The sequence below is a fragment of the Melozone crissalis genome, unplaced genomic scaffold (genome assembly GCF_028551555.1).
Source record: "Melozone crissalis strain CALT ecotype California unplaced genomic scaffold, PUWL_Pcris_2 ptg000057l_1, whole genome shotgun sequence".
Taxonomy (NCBI): Eukaryota; Metazoa; Chordata; class Aves; order Passeriformes; family Passerellidae; genus Melozone; species Melozone crissalis.
The window spans coordinates 1648955-1672702 of NW_026535835.1; the positions used below are offsets into that span (position 1 = coordinate 1648955).

The 23748-nt window shown below is 52.5% G+C and overlaps 1 protein-coding gene across 4 annotated transcripts in view; it reads left to right on the forward strand.

Moving 5' to 3' along the window:
• The window catches only part of CALN1 (calneuron 1), a 171594-nt gene that overhangs the window by 46392 nt on the left and 101454 nt on the right, over positions 1-23748 (forward strand). For 2 of the 4 annotated variants that reach the window (XM_054287055.1, XM_054287056.1), the window contains exon 3: positions 1314-1434. In XM_054287055.1, coding sequence (XP_054143030.1) covers positions 1314-1434 — 121 coding nt within the window. Of the gene's footprint in view, positions 1-1309; positions 1435-23748 lie in introns of all 4 variants that reach the window. The other 2 variants (XM_054287058.1, XM_054287057.1) reach the window with 1 other exon arrangement.

Below are 23748 nucleotides of genomic sequence, written 5' to 3' on the forward strand. Positions count from 1 at the left end.
CAGGGAGATGGGAGTGTTCTCTGTGGGGCCCTGCTCCAGTGTGGATGCTCTCCTCTCAGAGTGCCCTGCAGTTCTCTGTGGAGCCCTGCTCCAGTGTGGATGTTCTGCTCTCAGAGGGCCCTGCAGTGACAAACCCCTTGCTCGGGGGGTTGGCTGGATCCTCTGAGGGGGCTGCGTGCTCCAGGAGGGGTCTCAGGGGTGCCAGACCCTTCCCTGCCTTTGGAAGTTGTGCTGGGCAGCACCTGGGGCTGCCCCTGGATCCCTGGCAGTGCCCAAGGCCAGGCTGGGCATTGGGGCTTGGATCACTCTGGGGCAGTGGGAGGTGTCCCTGTCCATGCAGAGGTGGTTCAGGAAGGGGTTTGGGGTTCTCTCCAACCCAAACACTCCAGGATGCTGTAACCTGCTCCCTGCAGGTCAGTGCAGGGCTCAGTGCTCTCTGTAATCATTACCTAGGCTGAGCTCTGCAGGCTCAGTGCTGGGCAATCCTGTTCCCCAAGGCTCCTCTGCTCTGGCTCCCCTCACTCCTCTCCAGCAGCCAGAGGCTGCAGCTGCTTTGCTGTTTGCTCCTTCAGCCTCAGACCTGGCTCTGAGCTCAGCCCACTCCTCTCACACCCACCTCGGCTGCTGCTCCAGCCCTCTCGGCTTTGGTGTTGCTGGAATGGCTCCCAAGGTATTAAAGTCTCTTTTTTCCCAGCCCTGTGACCAAAGAAGTCAGGATTCCTCAGTTCTGCTTTTCAAGGTTGTTTATTTTCTCTTATCTGTTCCATTCTTCCTCTGACCTGCTGAGCTCTGTCCAGCAGGTCAGGTTGTGGCACAGTCCCTGCCCTTGGGGTGCTGTTGGCTTTTTATACTAAGAATTGTGTGTACTTTATTTACAATAATTTCCAATACCTATCACCTATGTCAGACAGTCTGTCTCTAAACCAATCCAGAAGTGTCACCATCACAGCAGAAGATGGAGGGCAAGAAGTAGAAGGACAGGACATGCCCAGATTCCTCCATCTTACCTCTTGAACCCCCATTCTAAATCCCCAAAATTCCACATTTTCACCTGGTGATAAATTCACTATCATTCTACTCAAACTCTTGTGGCTTGTAACTCCTCACACAAAGTTGGTAATTGTTTCCATGGGCTAAAATCAAAGGCACAGGTGTTTGTGACTCTGTGCCAGGGTCTCAAATCACTCAGGGCAGCCAGGGCAATGTCCTGGGTCCTGACACAGCCCCTGCTCCCTCCAGCCTTTGCTCCATCCCATGACACAAAGGCAGGTAACCACAATGCCCCTCTCTTTTCCTGTTTTGGTGGCAGGGAGAAGATGCCATTCCACCATGTGACAGCTGGCTTGTTGTACAAGGGCAATTACCTGAACCGCTCGCTTTCGGCCGGCAGCGACAGCGAGCAGCTGGCCAACATCTCTGTGGAGGAGCTGGATGGTGAGTGGGGCTGGATGGGATGGGATGGAATGGGATGGGATGGGATGGGCTGATTGCACCTTCCCCTGGTGCAAGGAGGCACCTGGGAAGTGATTTATTTGCAGGGACCCCCATGGCAGGAAGGATGATGAATCTGACTCCATGTTCTTGCAGGCTAATTTATTATTTTATGTTACTATATTATATTAAAGAATGCTATACTAAACTATATTAAAGAATACAGAAAGGATACTTACTGAATGCTAAAAAGATAATAATGAAAACTCCTGACTCTCTCCATAGCCCCGACACAGCTTGGCCCTGATTGGCCAAAGAGTGAAAACAACTCACAGCAGAATCCAATGGAACAATCACCTGTGGGTGAACAATCCCCAAACACATTCCACATGTAAGCAAAACACAGGAGAAGCAAATGAGATAAAATTGTTTTCCTTTTTTATGAGGCTTCTCAGCTTCCCAGGAGACAAATCCTGGGCGAAGGGATTTTTCAGAAAATGTGAATGTGACAGGAAGTGGGATGGCTCAGCAGATCAGGAACACAGAGAACATCCCTGACCAAAGCTGTGCTGGGAGCTATGGAGTGATTTTAGTCTTAGCTTTTGTCCTTCTGCAGCTTTTTGAATCATTAAACCTGCATTTTATGGAAAAATGAGAAAATTTAGGGTCATATTGCCTCAAAAGTGTGTTTAGCCTTCCCTGGGACCCTGCAGGACTGAGTCTGTCCTTCCCACCAAGTCTCATTTGCTTTGAGGCCTTCCCAAAGGGAGGTTCCTCTCCATGTCTCGGTGTAAGGAGATGCATGGAGGTGGCTTGTGGCTTAAGGAGATGGAAAGAGCTTTAAAATGCCATTTTCCAGATCAGTGGTGGGGAGCACAGAGCAGCCCCAGTCTGGCATGGGCCATCAGGAAGGGTGTCCACATGTGCTGCCTGGAGGATCCCATCGTTCCCCCTGGAAGCTGCTGCTGTTAATCCTCTCTGCCCTGGCCTGGGATGTGTGGCCAGGTAGAGCTTCAGGTCCCCATCTGGTTCAGGGGGGAAGGTCTTTTTTGTAGAGGATTTGTGGCTTAACCTGAGTTAAATAATTAATGTTGTTGAGTATTGTGGAATAAATTGGAGCTCTTGGTTTGCTCTCCAGTGGACACTTGGTACAAGCCATAGTCACAATCAGGGGCCTCCATGGAGAACTTTTTGAGGGAAGGATCAAGAGAAGGGTGCAAAGTGGAACTGGACAGGCTGGAGGCATTCTGGAGAAACAGGAGGCCAATATTTCTGACCACCCTGTCCCTTTTCCTGTGTGCTTTGGTAAATCAAACCTTCATTTCCCAGCCTTTCCACCTCAGAGCCTTTGGATTTGGGTTTGTGAGCTTTACATGAATTTAGCTCAGGTACCAACAGTGTTTTCCCCTTCCCAGTGAGGGTGTGAGGACACAGCTCAGGTGAGAGACAGCCTGAGAAACCACTTCAGTGCAGCTCAGCCCAGAGCCAGGAGCCCCAGCACTGCCAAGGTGACATTCTGGGCTCTTGCCTGGAGCTTGGCTTGCAGGTTTGAGTTCAGCTGAGCTGAGCTGGCTCAACCTCCCCTCACTCACCCCAGAGCTGCCAAGAGCATGGCCAGGCACAGCTTTGCCCTGTCCTGGGTGGGGCCGGGGGCTGCTGAGCACACTGAGGCAGGAGAAGCTCCTGCAGAAACAAGGATTTTCTGTCGGTGCTGTCCCCATAAAAGCACAGCTGCTGGAATTGCCTGCTGGATTTGCAGAGACCTGTCAGGAGCTGCTTTGAGTGTCCCTGGGGCTGGAAGCCCTGGCAGGGCCGGGCAGGGCACGGGGGATGCTCGGGGGATGTTCGTCCTTGTTCTGCTCGTCCCTGCTCTGCTTCCCCCGTCCCGTCTGCATGGAAACTGGGCTGGACAAGGGAACTGGGCTGGGCTGGGGCAGAGAAGGGAAATGGACTGTGCTAGGTGAGAGAACTGAGCTGGGCTGAGTCAGGGAAAGGAACCGGATTGGGCTGGGTGAGGGAACCGTGCTGTGCTGGGTGAGGGAAATTTGCTGGGCTGGGTCAGAGAAGGTAACCGGGCTGGGCTGGGTGAGAGAAGGGAAGGGAACTGGTCTGGGCTGGGTCAGGCAAAGGAACTGGATTGGGCTGGGTAAGGGAACCGGGCTGTGCTGGGTGAGGGAAATGGGCTGGGTGAGAGAAGGGGAGGGAACCGGGCTGTACTGGGCCAGAGAAGGGAAATGGACTGTGCTAGGTGAGAGAACTGGGCTGGGCTGGGGCAGGGAAGGGAACTGGGCTGGGCTGGGAGGGGGAACTGGGTTGTGCTGGGTTAGGGAAGGGAAATGTGCTGAGCTGGGTCAGAGAGGGGAACAGGGCTGGGCTGGGTCAGAGAACCGAACCGGGCCGTGCTGGATCAGAGAAGTGGGCTGGGCTGGGCTGGGTCAGAGAAGGGAAGGGAACCGGGCTGTGCTGGGTCAGAGAAGGGAACTGGGCTGTACTGGGTGAAGGAGGGGAATCCAGCCTCAATCCTTGCCCTGCTGTCCCGATCCCAGCGGATCCCGGAGCATCGGGCGCGGCTCTGCCCGCGGGAGGAGCTGCGGCCCGGCCCGGCCCGGCCCGGCCCGGCCCGGCCCCGGGAGCATCCGGGATCGCCGCCGGTAATGAACGGCAAATGAGGAAAATGAGGGTAATGGGGTGTGGAGGAGCCGCCCTGGGGAAGGAGCAGCCCAGAGCGGCCAGTCCGTGTCCCACTGCAGGGACATCGCTGTGTCCCCTCACTCCGGAGCCCGGACACAGCTCTGCACCTCAGCATCCATCGATTCCCTGCCTGCCGAGCACAGGCTCCAATGAGGGTCCATTCTTGTCCACACCCCTCTTTGTGCCCTTGCCGTGAGGATGTGGATGAGGGTCCATTCTTGTCCACACCCCTCCTTGTGCCTTTGCCTGAGGATGTGAATGAGGGTCCATTCTTGTCCATATCCCTCTTTGTACCTTTGCCTGAGGATATGAATGAGGGTCCATTCTTGTCCATATCCCTCTTTGTGCCTTTGCCGTGAGGATGTCCCAGCTCCGGATCAGCTCCGAGCCCCACCTCAGCTCATCTCCACCTGCACACACAGCATGGCACCAGATCGATTCAAAGCCAGGGCAGCAGGAGAAGCTGGAGATGCTTCTCCATGTGCCAGCAGCATTCAGCCTCTGGAATTTATATTTAAAATGAAGTCAGCAGTCTCCATCTCCCTGTGTTTTGTCTCTAATACCAGATCAGTGCCTGACTGTGCTGGTAATTGGGGAAGGTTCACTGCCCAAACCCCAAACAGAATTAGTCTTTCTGCCTTTAAGCATAAACTGTCTGAGGATGAGTAACAAAATGTTCTTCCTTGAGAAGTTAATGTCAGGCTATTGGAGCTCTGTGGATGGATCAAGCTGTGAGAGCTCGATGCCAATAACAGATTTGCATTTCATCTTCCAGGCTGGGGAAGAGATGCCAAAATTCTCCTTGGTTTCTTTTTCAATGAGATTTTGGTCCTGAGGGAGTTCCAGCCTATTGAGAAATTCCAGTCACACAGATTAAATTATGATAGGTTTGGAGCTGGAGGAGTCACTGGGAATTTTCTATAACGTTCCTCTGCACTCAAGGCTCCAACAAGTGCCTGATCTGTTGGGTTCTTTCCAGCAGATTCCTGTTTTTTCTGTGTCTGGCTGTGTGTGTGTCAGCACTGTTCCCTTGGGAAGGGTTTCTGGGATCCTGCAGGGGATGGTGCTGCAGCCTGACCCCGCTCCCAGCTCATCCCACAGGGAATAGCCAGGAGTGCTCCCTGATTCAGCTGCAGCTGGGGCTGGAGGAGAGCAGGGAGATCAGGAGATGGGCTGGGGACACTCTGGGGTCACACACCCTGTGTAAAATCACCAACACAGCTGTGCCACCCTAGCCATGCCTCTGAAAACCAGCCCAGGTCTGGAAGTGGCACCATAACCTGGCTCTGAGGGACTGGAGGGGTCTGGGGTGGATGTTAGTGCCATGTGCTTGGAGGTTTCTATGCATGAAAGGATAAATTTGGGCTGGGAGGGGCTGTTTTACACAGATTTTCTGGCTCTTGTTGGTTCACATGAAATCATGGCACAGTTTGTGCAGACTCTGAGCTTTCCACGTCCCTTTCAAGGCAGCTCCTGTCCTCACGTTCTGAACCACCAGGAGTATTTTTAATAAAAAATGCTGGATGGAAATAATCATGTTAAGCTTGAGTCATCCACCTCCACAGGCACTATCTAAAGGGTATTGTCAGGAGGGAAAAACATTTCCAGAGTGGGAATGTGACAAATCTCACCTGAAGGGAGGCACATGCATGATAAGCAGGCTTGGGGGAGATGCAAGTGGGGCCTTGCAGAGAAACCCAAATGTGAAGCATGGCAGCAGCATTTGCCCAGGCAGACATCCCAATAAATCCTCACCTGAGCCAGGTGCCTTGGGAGTCAGCAGGAGGAGATGTTACTGCAGGGCAGTGCTGGCTTCTGCTGCCTCACCCAGGGAGCTCCTGCCTCAAGTGGGGCTGGGGTGTGTGTAGGGTTTCTTCTAGACTGGGGGAGATTTTTGGGCTTTGTACAGAATCACAGAATCACAGAATGACCAGGTTGGAAGAGACCTCAAAGATCATCGAGTCCAACCCAGCCCCAACAGCTCAGCTGATTCCTGGCACCCAGTGCCACATCCAGGCTTTGTTAAACACACCCAGGGATGGGGACTCCATCCCTGGGCAGAACATTCCAGAACTTTATCACCCTTTCTGTGAAAAACTTCTTCCTAATATCCAACCTGTATTTCCCTTGGTGCAGCCTGAGGCTGTGTGCTCTGGTTGTGTCAGTGCTGCTGGAAACAGAGCCCAGCCCCAGCTGAGCACAGGCACCTTTCAGGAGCTGCAGAGCGCCAAGGTCACAGCACAGCCCCCAACGAGGGTGGCAGTGCCAGGGCTGTCCTGGCTGAGCTGCAGGTGTGAGCAGAGCAGGCCAGGGAAAGGGGCTGCAGGAGGAACACAGGGCAGGAGTGTTGGGGACTTCCCTCACCAGGAGGCTTCTCCATCCTCATGGATTACAAACCACAGCAGGTGCCTGATTCCTGCTGCTTCTTCCCAGCACCTCCCCTCTGGCAGCAGGTCCCAGCTGGTCTCTCTTTCCTGGCTGGAGAAGACATCCCTGAGCAGCTCCTGAGTCACTGGAAGCAGCTCCTGAGGGAATTTCGGGGTCCTGGCTAAATCCCACACGGAGTGGGATCAGTAACCCAGGCAGGGCCGAGGGGCTCAGGGGGCTGCAGCCCAATGGGCAGGGCTGGGGACACTCTGAGGACACTCTGGGGACACTCTGGGGACAATGTGGGGACACTCTGGGGTCACACACCCCGGATAAAATGGCCCAAAATCACCAACACAGCTGTGCCATCCTACCCCAGCCTCTGAAAGCCAGCCCAGATCAGGCTGTCCCCCTCCTGTGGTGACACCTCTGGTGACACTCCTGGGTGCTGGGGGCCCTGGCACGGAGGGGCTGTGTCCTGCAGGGCTCTGTCCCCAGCCAGGCTCCTCTGAGGCTGTTATCTGACACAGCCCTGTGAGCCAGGAGGCTGGGGCTGCTCACAGCTGGGGCTGTGCTGTGTCCAGGAGGGCTCACTGAGGTTCCCTGTGCCCCAGCTCCTGCCCCTCTGCAGAGGCTGAGCCTTCCCTGGCACTGCCAGCCTGCAGGTGGGCACAGAGGGGAGAGGGGAAAGGACAGAGAGAGTCCCTCCAGCCTTCCCTGAGGGATTGAGTGGTATCTCTGTGTGCCAGGTGGGATCCAGGCAACAGGAGCAGGAGGAGAGCCAAGGGAGAGGCATTAGTCAGGGCTGAGTCATGGAGAGCAACAGGCTGAGCCTGCTGGGCTCAGGGAGGGGAAAACACCTGGGAAAGGGGAAGGAGGGGAGAGGAGAGGAGAGCAGAGGAGAGGAGAGGAAAGGAAAGGAAAAAGGAAAAAGGAAAAAGGAAAAAGGAAAAAGGGAAAGGAAAGGGGAAAGGAAAAAGAAAATAAATTGTCCTGGGCTAGGAGATGCTCTGGCCATGGATCCCTGCCCAGCTCCCCAATTCCCCATTCAGTGCAAGCCCTGCAAGCACTCCTGCAGTGCCTGGGACTATGTAAAGCTCATTTGCTGTTTCCCAGAGCTCTTCCAAGGGAGGTTCATCCCCAGTGTTGTGCTGTGAAAGGCTGGAAATGGAATTATTTCTGTCTGCTACTGAGCTGTGATGGGGTTTTGTGCTCCTGAATATCAAACTAACAGCACCATGGCCAGGCTGCTGGGGGCAAGGGCAGCTCTGTCTGTCCCTTCTGCTGAGCTCCTTCTGCCGATCTCCTTCTGCCAATTTTCCAGCTACAGCTTGGAATTCCAGAGTGGATTTTCTTGAGACTTGGGAGTTCCAGGTATGGAGCAGTCCCCCTAAAGAAATTATAAAATCTGGTGCAGTGTTTACATTCTGAGGATCACAGAATCCTACAAATGTTTGGGTTGGAAGGGACCTCAAAGCTCACCCAGTGGGGGCAGGGACACCTCCCACTGTCCCAGGCTGTTCCCAGCCCTGTCAAACCTGGCCTTGGGCACTGCCAGGGATCCAGGGGCAGCCACAGCTGCTCTGGGCACCCTGTGCCAGGGCCTGCCCACCCTCACAGGGAATTCTGCAGGAATTCTTGGGCTGCAGGTTCCCATTTGCTCCAGACAGTTCCTGGGTGGGGAAGGGGTGAGTCCCTGTCCCTGGAGCTGTGACAGCTCAGCCCTGGGGGGCTGCAGGGATCCACCAAGGCAGAGGTTTTGGGGTCATTCCCTGTGCTCTGTCCCATCAGGAACCTCCAGCACTGCTGAGGGGAGGCCCTGCCCAGCACAGCTCCATTGTCCTGAGCTCCCTTTGGGAATGTTCCCTGTGGCAGCGGGGTCCTGTGTGCCACAGACACTCATCCAGCCTTCCCCCCTCAGCGTCCAGGAGAGCTCTTTGTCCCTGAATTGGCATCACTTCCCCCCAGATGGGCATGGCAGTGTGTGCCAGCCAAAGGGTGGGAGCACAGGGGGTCTCAGAGGAATCCCAGGCTCTGAGGGTTTGAGCTGCTGCTTTGCCATCAGGACCACTGGGGCTGGGGATTGTAGGAGCATTGGGGCAGGACGGTGGGGACGGACGGAGAGCAGAGATCTCTGCAGCCAGGTCAGGAACTTGGGGTTTATTGCAAAGGGCCTGGGTGCAGGGCCCTGCTGGGAGCTGCCAAACACAGCTCAGAGCAGGCCCCAGAGAGGGAGAGGGGTAAAGAGAGTGGGAAAGAGAGAATGAGAGAGCAAAAGAGAGGAGCAGAGGGCGAGGTTCCCGTTACAATGCAATAAATCTTCTTCTGGTCATGGAACTTGGGGTTTATTGCACAGCGCCTGGGGGCAGGGCCCTGCTGGGAGCTGCCAAACACAGCTCAGAGCAGGCTGAGAGAAGAGAGGGGCAGAGAGGATGAGAGGGTGAGAGAGTAAAAGGGGTAAGAGAGCGAAGTTCCCGTTACAATATCATAAATCTTCTTCTGTGCTCAATATTCTGATTCTCACTAACCAATCTTGTACAATATACAAATCCTACAGCATTTCCATACAGCCTATAAGAATCACTACATTACCACACTGTGTTACATTTTAAACCCTAAAAACTCCTCTTTGGGCCCCTTCTGCCAAGCTATAGGGTCTGCTCTGACCCTTGGGCCTGTCTGCAAGCAGAGGGTGTTGTTCCATCAAAAGGGGATCACCTGCAGCTGGCCATGCCATTGTTTTCCAGTTGTTCAGTAACTGAGGGATCTCAAAGCTTGCTTTCATTTCAATCTCGCTTATGGTTTCTATATTCTCAAAATCTGTTGCCAGACAATCATATTGATAAGGCTTTCCTGTTTCATCTTCCCCAACAGGGGATGAGCTCTGAGCTCTGGAGCTGCTCAGCAGAAGGGTGGCAGAAAGCTTTGGGTGGGGGAAGCTTTCTGCCACCCTCCATTCCTTATTTTGGAATGGAAATACTTCTTGTGCTTCCAGGACAAGAAGTATTTCCATTCTCCTTTACACCCCAAGCCCTGCACAAAGAGGCTGGACTGTGGCAGGTTGATTTTCCAGGGGAACAAACCCGGCTCAGGGCTCTGCTCCCCCTGCCCACAGCCCCTGTCCCTGTCACCTGCACTCCCTGCCCCCAAAATGCAGGAACAGGCAGCAGCAGCAGCTCCAAGGAAAGAGTCCTTGCAGCAAGAGAGCACAAATAAAATGGGATTGGCTGCCAACAAATTAAAATGACAGGGACACCATCTGGACAACAATTAAGGGGATGGTTTGAGCTCCAGCTTTGCTGACACAGTTTGGGAACAGGCTGGTGAGACAGGGAGCTGCTGGGGGGATATTCAGATATCCTTGGGCAGGGCTGGAGGACTCCTGGATTGCTGTAGTGGAGATGGAGCCTGTTTGAGCTGGAAAAGGATGGATTTGGAGAGAGGGATCCAAACAGTGCCTGGGTGCAGCTCCTTTTGTGCTGCTGTGGGTGTCTGAGCAGAGGTGCTCCCTGGCGTTCCATGGATCCTGCCAGGCTGATGCTCCTGGGGCTGGGAACTCACTGCCTGTGTGCCCTCTGGCCATGGCAATGGAGCAAATCCACATCAGGAGCTAAACTGCCCTAACAGGCATTTCAATCCGGCTGTGACACATTTATCCAATTTTTAATAGGGATTTTTAATTTTTGATGCAAGCTTCTAGGCTGGATCATTAATTTTACAAGTCCTTCAGTCCCTGCTGCTAAAGCTGGGTTTAGCAAGTCCCTGCTATTGCAGGAAGTGTTCCTGGATGCCAACAGGGGTCTCATCCTCACCTGCTGCCTTATTGCTCTGCTGGGCTGTGGCACTGCCTGGGATGGGGCTCCTGCAGCCCAGAGCTGGGACAGTCCCTGGTGATTCCCTGGAGATATCCTAGACATTCCCTGGACAGTCCCTGGACAGTCCCTTGGACATTTCCTGCACATTCCCTGGACAGTGCCTGGACATTCCTTGGACATTCCTTGGATATCCCTGGAGATCCCCTGGACATTCTCTGGACATTGCCTGGACATTCCCTGGACATTCCTTGGACATTCCCTGGACATTCCCTGCACATTCCCTGCACATTCTCTGGACATTCCCTGGACATCCCTTGGACATTCCTTGGACATTCCCTGGACATCCCCTCAGCATTCCCTGGACATTCTCTGGACATTCCCTGGACATCCCTTGGACATTCCTTGGACATTCCCTGGACTTCCTCTCAGCATTCCCTGGACATTCTCTGGACATTCTCTGGGCATTCCCTGGACATTCCTGGGACATTCCTTGGACATTCCCTGCACATTCTCTGGGCATTCCCTGGACATCCCCTGGACATTCCCTGGACTTCCCCTGGACATTCCCTGGGCATTCTCTGGACATTCCCTGGACATTCCCTGGACATTCTCTGGGCATTCCTTGGACATTCCTTGGACATTCCCTGGAAGCTGAGTGCCTCTGTGTCCCCCATTTTACAGGAGGGGCAGAGCTGTGCATTCAGGGAGGTGTTGGTGTGTTGTGCACACCCAGCCAGGTCCCAGACACATCATTCCTGCACATTATCTACTGTGCACATCATTCCTGCTGGCCCAGCTCCCAGGGATCCTTTGGGATGGGGTCAGTCTGTCCAGAGCATCTTTCCCTGGCAAAGGGAGGGATCAGTTTCTGCTGAGGCTTTTGGGGCTGGGCAGGGCTGGCAGTGCCACAGAAGAGGTTTGGGACATCCCTCCCACCCCATAAAGGGCCTCTCCTTGGGATCAGGAGGGAATTGTCCATCCTGGCACAGGAGAGAGGCCCTGGAGAGGCCTCAGTGCTGCAGAAGGCACAGCAGCCCTGAGGACTCGAGCTGTTGGTCCCCAGCTGAAAATCTCCTGGGACTTCTGCTGATCACAGTGACTTTGAGATGTGTTAGAAAGTCTCTGTTTCTAGGCTGGCCGTTGAAGAAGGAGGCAGAACTCTTCTATTCTCGTTCTTAAGGTTGTTTATTGTATCTTATCTATAAAATTCTTTCTGTGGCCTGCTGAGGTCCATTCAGCAGGTCAGACAGAGGCACAGTCCCTGCCCCAGTGTGGTGTTATCTTTTTATACTAAAAACTATATGTACATTATTTACCATAACTTCCCAATACCTATCACCCATGTTAGACAGTGAGCTTCTACTCTAAACCAATCTGTAAGTGCCAATGTCACAGCAGAAGATGGAGGCCAAGAAGAAGGAGAAAGGTTGGACGTGCCCAGATTCCTCCATCTTGCCCCCTAACACCCATTCTAAAAACCCCAAAAAGTCTATTTTTCACCCTGTGACAAACTAATTATTATTCTACTTAAACTTTCATGGCTTGCAGATCCTCATATAAGGTTGGTAATTTTTTCCATGGGTCAAGATCAAAGGCACAGGGGTCTTGGGCTCTGTGCCAGGGTCTCAGCCCCCTGGCAGGGATGTCCTGAATTCCAACAAAAATCCCTCTGAAAAGCCATTTCTTCCCATTTAACTGCACAGAGACACAAACCTGCCCTTTTCCCTGGATTTAAGCTGCCTTAGGCATCCCTTGGTGGCACTGAGTGCTGAGCTAATGGCTCACGCTTTATTTCAGTTCCTGGGGCCTCTCTCAGTGCTCAGGAGCTCAGGGAGGCTGGACAGGGGCTGCCCAAGCTGCACAGGGAGGGCTCTGGGGGGTCCCAGCAGGGCAGTCCTGGGTGGGCAGAGGGGCCCAGGGGGCTGCAGGGCTCTGCCCACTCAGACAGGGTCTCAGGGCTGGCATTTGCAGATCCATCTTTAATTACCCTGATTCAGAACCCTGCAGGGCCTGGAGGGGGTCCTGGTGCCGGGCTGGTGGGGCAGTGCAGTGCCAGGTGTCCCTGGGGCTGAGGGGACAGGGATTCCAGCCAGGAGGTGACATCCACTTCAGCACACCAGCTGTAACCAAGCCCAGCTGTGGGAGCATCAGGGGTAGGACTGTGGGGATGGACGGAGAGCAGAGATCTCTGCAGCCAGGTCAGGAACTTGGGGTTTATTGCACAGCGCCTGGGGGCAGGGCCCTGCTGGGAGCTGCCAAACACAGCTCAGAGCAGGCTGAGAGAAGAGAGGGGCAGAGAGGATGAGAAGGTGAGAGAGTAAAAGGGTAAGAGAGCAAAAGCGTAAGAAAGCGAGATTTCCATTACAATACCATAAATCTTCTTCTGTGTTGAATATTCTGATTCTCACTAACCAATCTAGTACAAGATACAAATCCTACAGCATTTCCATACAGCCTATAAGAATCACTACATTACCATACTGTGTTACATTTTAAACCCTAAAAACTCCTCTTTGGGCCCCTTCTGCCAAGCTGCAGGGTCTGCTCTGACCCTTGGGCCTGTCTGCAAGCAGAGGGTGTTGTTCCATCAAAAGGGGATCACCTGCAGCTGGCCACACCATTGTTTTCCAGTTGTTCAGTAACTGAGGGATCTCAAAGCTTGCTTTCATTTCAATCTCGCTTATGGTTTCTATATTCTCAAAATCTGTTGCCAGACAATCATATTGATAAGGCTTTCCTGTTTCATCTTCCCCAATACCCAGCCCAGCAGAATCCTGAGAGCAGCCTCCTCCCCAAGGCACAAACCCCTGCAAACCCCACTGATCTGCACAGGGGAGCGTTCAGAAATAGGTTTTCCCCTAAATAAGGGGGTTCAGGGGTTGGCTGTACACTGGAGAAGCAGAAGGACAGATCCCTGCTCATGCTTCGCTGGGATCTTCTGGCTGTCACTGATGTCCCTGTGCCTCAGTTTACTGGGATTTGGGGAGGGGGAGAAGCTGCCCCAGGCTTGGGAGCTGCCAGAGCCTCTCTGTGGCTGCTGCTCCCCACCAGCAGTGGCTTTGCCTGGGTTCCCCAGTGCCCCTGTGGTCCCTGCTGGTGACACGGGGGTGGCACCAGGTCCTGTGGCAGGGACAGAATCCCAGAGACAGAGAGGGTCTCACTGGTGCCTTTGCAGGGCTTTCTCCAGATGATGCCACTGGAGCAGAGAATCAGCCCCAGGTGTCCAGGCTGATGCTCCTGGTTTGGGGTGGGGACACAGCCCCTGGCACTGCAGGATCCCAGCCCTGCTGCTCCAGGGAACATCCAGCACCCCAGGGCTCTGCTGGGGACACTGCAGTGCTGTCCCCATGTCCCTGTGGGCCACAAAGTGCCTTTCCTGTCCTGAGGCCAGGCCCTGGCACAGTGAGCAGGGTGTGGAGCCAGCAGAGGGGTGTCAGCAAACTGGGAATGAAACCTGAGTGTCCTCTGACTGGAATCAATCCTGAGTGTCCTCTCCTCTGGCTGGATCAAACCTGGGTGTCCTCTGCTCTGTCTGGCTCAAACCTGGGTGTCCTTTCCTCTGGCTGGAATCAAACCTGGATGTCCTCTACTCTGGAATCAAACCTGGGTGTCCTCTCCTGGCTGGAATCCTGTGTTTTTCCAGCCCCCCTTGCCCAGCCGTGGCTCCTGAGACTCCTCAGCTCAGCTCAGATGGGAAGAGGTGCCAGGGCTGGGTTCATGAGCTGGATTGTGCAAGGATGCTGCCCCAGGGTCTGCACTGCATGTTCCCAAAAGGGCAGAGCTGGGGGAGGCAGGAGAGGAGGAACAGGGGGGATGGAGCATGGACCATGGGAGATGGGGATGTGCCCCAGGGGATGGGGCAGGATGGGTGGGAGGAGCAGAGGGTTTGGAGCTGGGAAGGAGCTGAGAGGAGCTGCTGCCTCCAGCCTTGGATTTGCTATTCCCAGAGTCCTGTCCAGCTGTCCCTGGACCCCAGAGCCTACAGGTAGATGGGCCCAGGGGCCAGGGATGGAGCAGGAGCCCAGCAGGCAGGGCTGCTCTCCATCTCCTATGGATCTGCAGGAGCCCTTGGAAGCCTTGGACACCCATCCATGGGGTGCCCCTGTGCCAGGACCCTGGTGCTGCCAGGGCTGGGCAGGGCTGCAGGGCCCCCACAGGGCTGTGAGGGACAAGGATGCTCTGGCAACAGCAGGGAGGAACAGGAGGGCTCAGCCCCTTCTGCTGCCTGATCTAACCCTGGATACCAGGAGTGTCCAGGGGCACAGGGAGTGCCCAGGGGCATGGGGAATGTTCATGGGCACAGGGAATGTTCATGGGCACAGGAGTGCCCAGGAGCACAGGGAGTGTTCATGGGCACAGGGAGTGCCCAGGGGCACAGGGAATGTTCATGGGCACAGACAATGCCCAGGAGCACAGAGAGTGCCCAGGAGCACAGGGAGTGTTCATGGGCACAGGGAGTGTCCAGGGGCACAGGGAATGCCCAGGGGCACAGAGAATGTTCATGGGCACAGGGAATGTTCATGGGCACAGGGTATGTCCAGGGGCACGGGGAATGTTCAGGGACACAGAGAATATTCAGGGGCACGGGGAATGTTCATGGGCACAGGGAATGTTCAGGGGCACAGGGAATGTTCATGGGCACGGGGATGCCCAGGGGCACAGACAATGCCCAGGGGCACAGGGAATGTTCATAGGCACAGGGAATATTCATGGGCACAGGGAATGTTCATGGGTACAGGGAGTGTTCATGGGCACAGGGAATGTCCAGGGGCACAGGGAATGTTCACGGGCACATGGAATGTCCAGGAGCAGAGACAATGTTCATGGGCACAGACAATGCCCAGGGGCACAGGGAGAGCAGCAGAGCTCCCAGGGCCAGGCAGGAGCTGCAGTTTTGGGAGCCCTGAGTGCCAGCCGAGCACTGCAGGGTGAGAGCACTGCAGCTCCCAGGGCTGGTGCCAGCCTGGCTCAGGTGTTGCTCTCTCTCCAAATGAAATGAGTTGAGGCTGAGCCGTGGTTTTGGCAGGCTGGGCTCAGCCCCGGGTCCTGCCCTCCCTCCTGGCTGGGGGATGCTGGGCAGGGAGGGCTGGCCAGGGCCTCTCTGGGGCATTGTCCAGCTGGGGTTTGGGGCACGAGCCGAGCCAGGACCTCTCTGTCTGCCTTGGTCTCCTGTTCACCCACTCTGAAGGGCTCCTGTGGCCTGGGCCCAGCTGGGAGGGACAAAAGGGAGGGACAGTGGCAGTGCTGGGGCAGGACCCTCATGAGCATCACATGGAGCAGCACTCAGAGTGCCAGGGCAGGAGATGGTGGGCTCAGTGCCCAGGGCTGCAGTCCTGGCACATCCACAGGGGGAAAGCAGCTGGGAGCCAAAGCTGGCTGGAACTGGGATGGGCTGGACAAGCTGGGAGCTGCTCAAGGGCCACAGGAAGCCAGAGCCAAGGAAGAACAAGGGAGAAAGCTCCCAAAACCATTCACATTTGGAATTTGCACTCTTTACTAGTGCAGAACAGCACAAAGGCTTTCTGAAAATGTCTCCTTTATTTTGATAACAATTCTGGGGAAGAAAAAATGACAAAAGAAAGAAAAGCCCCAAGCTTTGGTGGTGAATTATATTTGTGTCTCATGGTCCTGAATGCACATCATTAAGATGTCATTTAGGAAAAGGCTCTCTAAATAAGCCATTAGAACACAAGCCTATTAGAAACATCTGGGATGAGGCAGTATTTTGTACTTTAGGATTATTCTTTTGGGCAATTTCTTTTTAATTTGTGAGGAAACACAAATCTCATTATTTTCCTTTCAACAAAATCTAATCCAGGGCGTGAGATTGTGTGAACAGCCCTGGGCAGGCAGGGGCAGTGTGAAAAACACCAATCACTTGTTTATTTAAAATTTTATAAGTTTAATGATAATAAAATGGTTATAAATTAGCAATATAATTAGAGTAATAATAATTTGGACAATTCGGATTAGGACAATATGAGACAATAGAAACAAAGAGTTAGGGACAGTCTGGGTACCTCTTTCTGGGCAAAATAAGCCCAAAAAAGGACCCACATTAACAGAGGATTAACCCTTAAAAGCAACAGCCTGTTGTATATTCATACACCTCATCCATGATGCATAAATTCCATTCAAGCACAGGATTCTGTCTGGGCAGTGTCAGCTTCTGCCTCTGAATCCTGACGGCATCTTCATGGCTGAGCAAGGTGGGAAGAAGTTAATTTCTTCTGATAATGGAGCAATAAATTCTCTTTCTCTGAAAGATTCAGGTGTCCTGTGGCTGCTATCTGGTGTGAGTACCTCACTCCTTTCTTAAAAAAATATCCCACATACATAGTTCCTATTTTAACTACAAAAGTTATCTTTTAGCTACAAAACTACATTTACTATACTATTAAAATGTTAATAGAGCACTACTAATCAATACAACAAAATAAATACAGTAAATATCTACGTGCAGCCATCTAATATGCACTTTTCACAGGCAGGGAGGGGCTCTGGAACAGATGGGAATTGCTGCTACTTCCCAGAGGTGCAAAAGCCTTGGAGCAGTTTTGTGCTCAGTAATTCCTCCCATTGGCACGTGAGGAGGGGACTGTGCTGGGCAGGGACACAGAAATTTCTGCCTTTGGAACAGGAGCTGCCTTTGCCAGCGTGTGTAGCCCGACATTTCTCTTCACAGAGAAAAGCAAGGCACAATTCTTCCCAAGAATATTTCTGGGTTTTGCATTCTCTGAACCTCAGAGAAAGGAAAAACAATTCTTATCATTTGTTGTGCTATGTTTGTGCAAAAGTAGAACGCAACATGGAGATTGTTTACCCACAGTGATGGTGTTTTGTTTCCTTGGCCTGTCAGGGCCAAGACTGTGTGTGTGTGCGCTGGTGTTTGAGGATCCCCAGGATGAGGGAAGAGATGAGAATCTTGACTCCCTGTTTCAGAAGGCTGATTTATTATTTTATGATATATATTATATTAAAAGAAAATTATATACTAAAACTACACTAAAGAATAGAAGAAAGGATTTCATCAGAAAGTTAGCAAAGAAAGAGAATGGAATGGAAAATTATAATAAAATCTTGTAACTGACCAGAGAGTCTGAGCCAGCTGACTGTGATTGGCCATTAATTAGAAACAACCACATGAGACCAATCACAGATGCACCTGTTGCATTCCACAGCAGCAGATAACCAATGTTTACATTTTGTTCCTGAGGCCTCCTGGCTTCTCAGGAGGAAAAATCCTAAGGAAAGGATTTTTCATAAAATATGTCCATGACATGTGTGTGTCAGGACTGTTGGGTGACAGTCATGAGCTCTGTGCAGTGTGTGCAGGGTTGGGTGCTTGGCAGGTTCAGTTTAGATGTATAGAATAATATAGTAAAACAAAGTAATTAATTAGCCTTCTGATATCAGTGGAGTCCTCCTCATCATTGCTCCTTCATTGGGTCCCTCACAGCACAGCTCTGAGTGTCTCTGAGGGATGCACTGCCCAGCACTCAGTGCAGCTTTGAAAATGGGATTCCAGTGCTGCAGGAGGGAAAAGGAGAAAATAGAGACAGCTGGATGGTCTGTCCTGTGTCACAGACATATTTTATGAAAAATCCTTTTTTTTTTTTGCTGGGATTTTTTCTCCTGAGAAGCCTCAGAGGAAAATAAAAACAATAATTATCTGCTGCTGTGGAATGCAACAGGTGCATCTGTGATTGGTCCATGTGAGTTGTTTCTAATTAATGGCCAATCACAGTCCAGCTGTGTTGGGACTCTGGTCAGTCACAAGATTTTATTACCCCTTTTCCTTTCCTCTTTCCTTTCCTCTTTCCTTTCCTCTTTCCTTTCCTTTCCTTTCCTTTCCTTTCCTTTCCTTTCCTTTCCTTTCCTTTCCCTTTCCTTCTGATGAAATCCTTTCTTCTATTCTTTAGTATAGTTTTAATATATAATTTTCTCTTAATATAATATATATCATAAAATAATAAATCAGCCTTCTGAAACATGGAGTCAGGATTCTCATCTCTTCCCTCATCCTGGGACCCTGCAAACACCACCACAGTCCTGCTTTGCCCCTGGGGGAAGTGGAATGAGCTGGGCTGAGGTTCCCTCTCTGGAGCACAGCAGTAACAAGGTCCCTGATTGTACAAATCTGTTTTCAAGGTCTGCAGGGAGAGTTCACAGCCCCAGGACAGGCCCTGCCTCCCAGTGCAGCTCTGCAAATAGGGGATTGTGCACTTTATTGGAGTTTAAAAGTAAATGGATACCCCTACTTTCTTCTATTATTTTTAATCTGAGCCAAATCAGCACATTTGAATTTTTGCAATTTTCTGCCATGAATCGGAAGTTATGGCAGAAAAAAGAATTCTCATTCTGTTCCGAAACAAAGTGTTTCATTTTGAGTTTGAGCTTTTTCACTCAGTTCTGCCCTGAAGGTGTGGCATACGTGCAGATTTTGGCTGGCCAGCTCCCAGCTTCCACAGAAAGAGCAAATCCAAGCATTTCCTTGCAGCCTGGACATGGGGCTAGGGCTGGGAGCTGATGAGGTGTCAGGAGAGGCTGGATCTGCTTTGGGGAGAGCTCTGCAGGACACACAGGGCCTGGGATGGTTCTGTCCCAGCCAGGGGCAGCAGCAGGGCCAGGGATGGGATGGGATGGGACGGAATGGGATGAGATGGGATGGGATGGGATGGGATGGGATGGGATGGATGTGCAGGAATGGGCAGGGATGGGCAGGAATGTGCAGGATGGGCAGAGATGGAGCAGGGATGGGCAGGGATGGACAGAGATGTGCAGGGATGGGCAGGGATGTGCAGAGATGGACAGGGATGTGCAGGGATGGGCAGGATGGGCAGGATGGGCAGAGATGGGCTGGGATGGGCAGGGATGGGCAGGATGGGCAGGATGGGCAGCGATGGGAAGGGATGGGCAGAGATGGGCAGAGATGTGCAGGGATGGGCAGAGATGGACAGGGATGGGCAGCGATGGGAAGGGATGGGCAGAGATGGGCAGAGATGTGCAGGGATGGGCAGAGATGGACAGGGATGGGCAGGATGGGCAGGGATGGGCAGGATGGGCAGGATGGACAGGGATGGGCAGGGATGGGCAGAGATGTGCAGGGATGGGCAGGATGGGCAGGGATGGGCAGGATGGGCAGCGATGGGAAGGGATGGGCAGGGATGGGCAGAGATGTGCAGGGATGGGCAGAGATGGACAGGGATGGGCAGGATGGGCAGGGATGGGCAGGGATGTGCAGGGATCCCTCCCATGCTGGCACAGGAGCCCCAGGACCATAGCATCCCAAAAAACTCACTTCCTCTCAAACCAGGACACTGGGGTCACACCTGAGCCACCCCAGTGCCCTCAGGGTCCTACCCAGGTGCTTTCCCTGCTCCCTGAGGAGCTCCCAGGAGCCAGCCCAGGCTCTGGCCAAGCCCAGGAATGGCCATTCCAGCCCAGCAGTGAAAATTCTCAGGGTTTGGCTTGGCTGGGCTGCAGGAGCGACCCTCCCCACCCCTTTCTGGGAAGGGCTGAGTTGATGGAGCTGATGGCTTCTTCAGGGTTCATTCAGCTCATTTCTGCACAGCTTTCCTTTGCTGGATTCCCCATCCTCCCTTTTGTCTGGCTCTCACTTTTCACAAGGAGAGGCTGGAATGTCTGAGCTGAGGAAATGGCAAATCAAGAGTGGTAAAAAAATCCAGGGCTCTGGAGGGGGGGTCTGGCTTCTCCTCAGGTTCCCTGCTCTCCTGCACGGGGTCTGGCATTTCCAATCTGCTTTTTTCCTCCTTGGATAAGGAAATGTGCTTTGATTTCTGCAGCTCCCATCAACGAGAGTAAGGCTGAGGTGTCCCTCCAGGCCTGGCAGAAGGAGATGGGATCAGACAGCACCTCTCACTTCAGGAGCTGCTGCTCAGCAGCTCTGGGGGGTTTGGAGAGGAGTTTTTAAATGATTGAAGGGTTCAGTTTATTTCCCCTGTAAGAGAGCAGCGGGCCAGGGCTCTTGGCTGGGTGACATCTGGGTGACATTGCTGTGGGACACCTCGTGGTCATTGCTGTGGGAAGGGCTGACCCCCTGTGCTCTGAGGATGTCTTTGCTGAGGTCTGTCTGCAAGAACAGAGAGCTGAAGCTGCTGCTTTCAGCTGTTTAGGGTGATAATTTCAGCTTTTCGCCCACAATTTGGGTCTGGAATCAGGTGTGGCAGATGAAAGTTCTCCTGATAATGTGTTGGGAGCTCCTGTTCCTCCATCCCAGCAGTGCTTGAAGCCAAAGGTGGCACATCCCTGGAGTTCCTGTGCATGGAGCAGCTGCCCATGGGATGTTCCTCAGGAGGAGCAGGGCTGGTGTCTTTGCTCAGCCAAGGGAAGAGCTGAGCCTGGGGAGGGCCTAGGTGACTCCTGTCACAATCTGTCCTTACAAACAGGGTTCATGATGGTTCGTGGGGTGATCTCAGGCTGCAAAAAACTGACACGGCACAGGGGGTTTGCAGCGATAACCAAAACAAATGCAGCTTTATTGAAATAACCACAGCAAAAATGCACTGGGGAGGGAACCGGGGAAAAAAGGAGAAAATAAAGGAAAAGAGGGAGGAAGAAGAATGGGTTATAGCTACCAAACGTGGTGCTGTGGAGTCCTTCGGGACCCAGCCGATGGAGCTCACCAGGCCACGTCCGGGGAGATCTCAGAGGCACAGTTCATCTGGACCCCAGTTATACTCTTTTTCAATGGAGGAAGGGGGATGGATTTTGCAATTGAAACAAAGGTAGTTTGTTGTATCTTCAGGGGGGAAAGAATAAGGGCACACACAGTCCCAGTTAGGCAGCAGGTGAGAGCCATTGTTTTTGTGGTACACTGCCTGTGCCTGCAACATCCATCTTGCTTTGGGCAGCTTTCCTTCCCCCCCGTACACCTCCCCTGAGTTGGGGGTTTCAGTGCCAGTCTCTGGAAGGTGAGAGGGGCCTTCTTACACAGGGATTTCATGTTTGGGTCCCTTGATGAAGAGGCTTCTCACATCTCTACTTGTCTGTAGCGGTGGTTAAGGACGGGCGAGAGGGGTCTTCTCTGGGGGGGGACCACCCCAAAGCTCAAACCAGCCAGGCCGAGAGGTGGGGAGGATTCCAGAGCTGTTGTGCAAAAGTGCAGGGTGCCCTGTGAGCTCAGTGTAGCATATAGCAAATGCACCTGTGAAAACGATAACTATGCAATGCTTTCAGGCCTCAGGCACATGGCTTTCCCCCTACAGGATCAGCAGACATGAGGGGTTTTGTTTTTTCGGTGGTGTCCCCGATAACGATCGTGAGGCAGATGAGGAATATTTCGGACAGACTCTCACAGCTCCCAAGGAAAAAGTGCCGAATTTCCCAAATGTGAATCCTGATCCCAGTGATGGAGGCAGGGAAATTCCCATCCATGGAGCTCGGCTGGCACTGAAGGACTCACATAACTGCTGGTGTCCTTAGAGTCTATTTCTCACTCTAATAGAAACCTTCTAAGGATCAGCTCCTAGAGAAAGGCTCACCCTCCTGGGTGCTGGAAGATTGGATGTCTCATCCCCTCCTGGGGGTTTCTGGGGTGCAGCTGCCCATGAGCACAGCTCGCTCTGCCACCCTGCCTCTGCAGGCTGAGCAGGTCTCAGCCCCTGGGTGCACACCCAGTGCCAGCCCAGTTTGTCACTGGTGTGGGCCTGGCTGTGAGAGGGGCTGGGCTGGGAATCAGTGCTGGAACAGAGAGAGGCTCTTTGAACCTGGCCCTTTGGGTAATTACCAGTATGGAATTGATGTGCTTCATTAATAATCAACTCTCTGCATTCCCTTACCTCTCCTGCTCCCGAGGCCTGTGAGGCTTTGATGGGATGAGAGCAGCAGAAATGAAGAGAATGGGCTGGAAAGGGAGGCTCTGAGGCAGGAGGGCCACAGACCCCTCTGGGTTTGTCTAAAACAGATCAAACAAAGAGGTTTGGTGCTGCTTGGGCATCTCTCTCCCACCCTTTCAGGGAGGCACCTCCTCCCCCTCCATCAGCCCCAGCTCTGCTCTGGCTGTGCCTGTTCAGGGGCAGCTGGGACAATCCCTGCCCCAGGGAGGGGACAAACCCTGTGGTGGCACTGGCCACAGCTCCTCACCTGGAGCATTCCCTAAGGGTAAGAGCCTGAATGAGGGATGTGGGACTCCAGGTGGGTCTCAAAATGCAGTTTATTGTATCCAAGGTGTTACAGCAGTCCAGGGTCGTGGGTGACAGAGCTGTGCCCACAGCTGTCAGCTCCAGAGAGGGACCCTTTGGTTTTGGTTACATTGCATTATCGACTTTTCTCTTGGTTACAATGCATTATATAATTTTCTTTTGGTTGCTTTTCTTTTGGTTACATTGCATTCTATACTTTTCTTTGCTGAGCATCTTAATACAGTAGAACCAATACAGTAGAACCTTAACTTTTATCTGTAGCTTATCATAACTACTGTAATTACCATATTCATGTCACTATTCTCCAATCACTAAAAATTAGAATGTTACAGTTTAAGCTAGAAGTTGTTTTTCAGTTTTCTTGCAGTGGAAAATTCTGAAAGCCTTTTTGAAAACCTGAAAACCTTTTTGAAAACCTTTTTCTATTTGCAACATTGACGGTCTTGTTTGCCTGTGGAATCTTTTTGCTTGGCAAAAACATCTTTTGTTTGAGATGGGTTTATCCTTTGCTCTAAGCCATAAAACCTCTTTCCAACCAACATACTCATTGAATTCTTAGTTATCTAAGACTGGCTCAGCAATTCTTTTCTTCTATATCAGAACTTGCTTCCATCTCTATTCCATTCTCAGGTTCTACATTCAGAGATGTTTCTGCCAAGCACACAGAGCTGTGAGACTTTCCTGTCAAACTTTCATCCTTCCCAACCCCTAACCCCTGAGTGCTGCTGCCCAGGGGACAGCTGGGCATCCCAAAGGGTGGCACTGGGACAGGCAGTGCCTGATGAGCAGCTCCTCACAGCAGCTGCTTGTCGGGATCATTAGCTGCTCATAGTGACCCCAAGAAAAGTTCGCAAATCTCTTTTCCCAGCCCAGGGGTTGAAGGAGTCAGAGCTCTTCATTTCTCAGTCTCAAGGTTGTTTATTGTGTTTTATCTATAAAAAAAATTTTATCTGTCCTGCAGAGGTCAGCTCTGCAAGACAGTCCAAGGCATTCTCCCTATCCCCAGGGCGGTGTTATGTCTTTATACTAAAAACTATGTGTACAAACTTTACAATTACTTTCCAATACCTATCGCCTATGTTAGACAGTGAGCTTCTACTCTAAACCACTCTGTAAGTGCCAACATCACAGCAGAAGATGGAGGCCAAGAAGAAGAAGGAGAAAGGCTGGACATGCCCAGTTCTCTCCATCTTGCCTCCTGAACCCCCATACCAAAAACCCCAAAATCTACTTTTCCACCCTGTGATAACTTCACTATTATTCTACCTAAACTGTTGTGC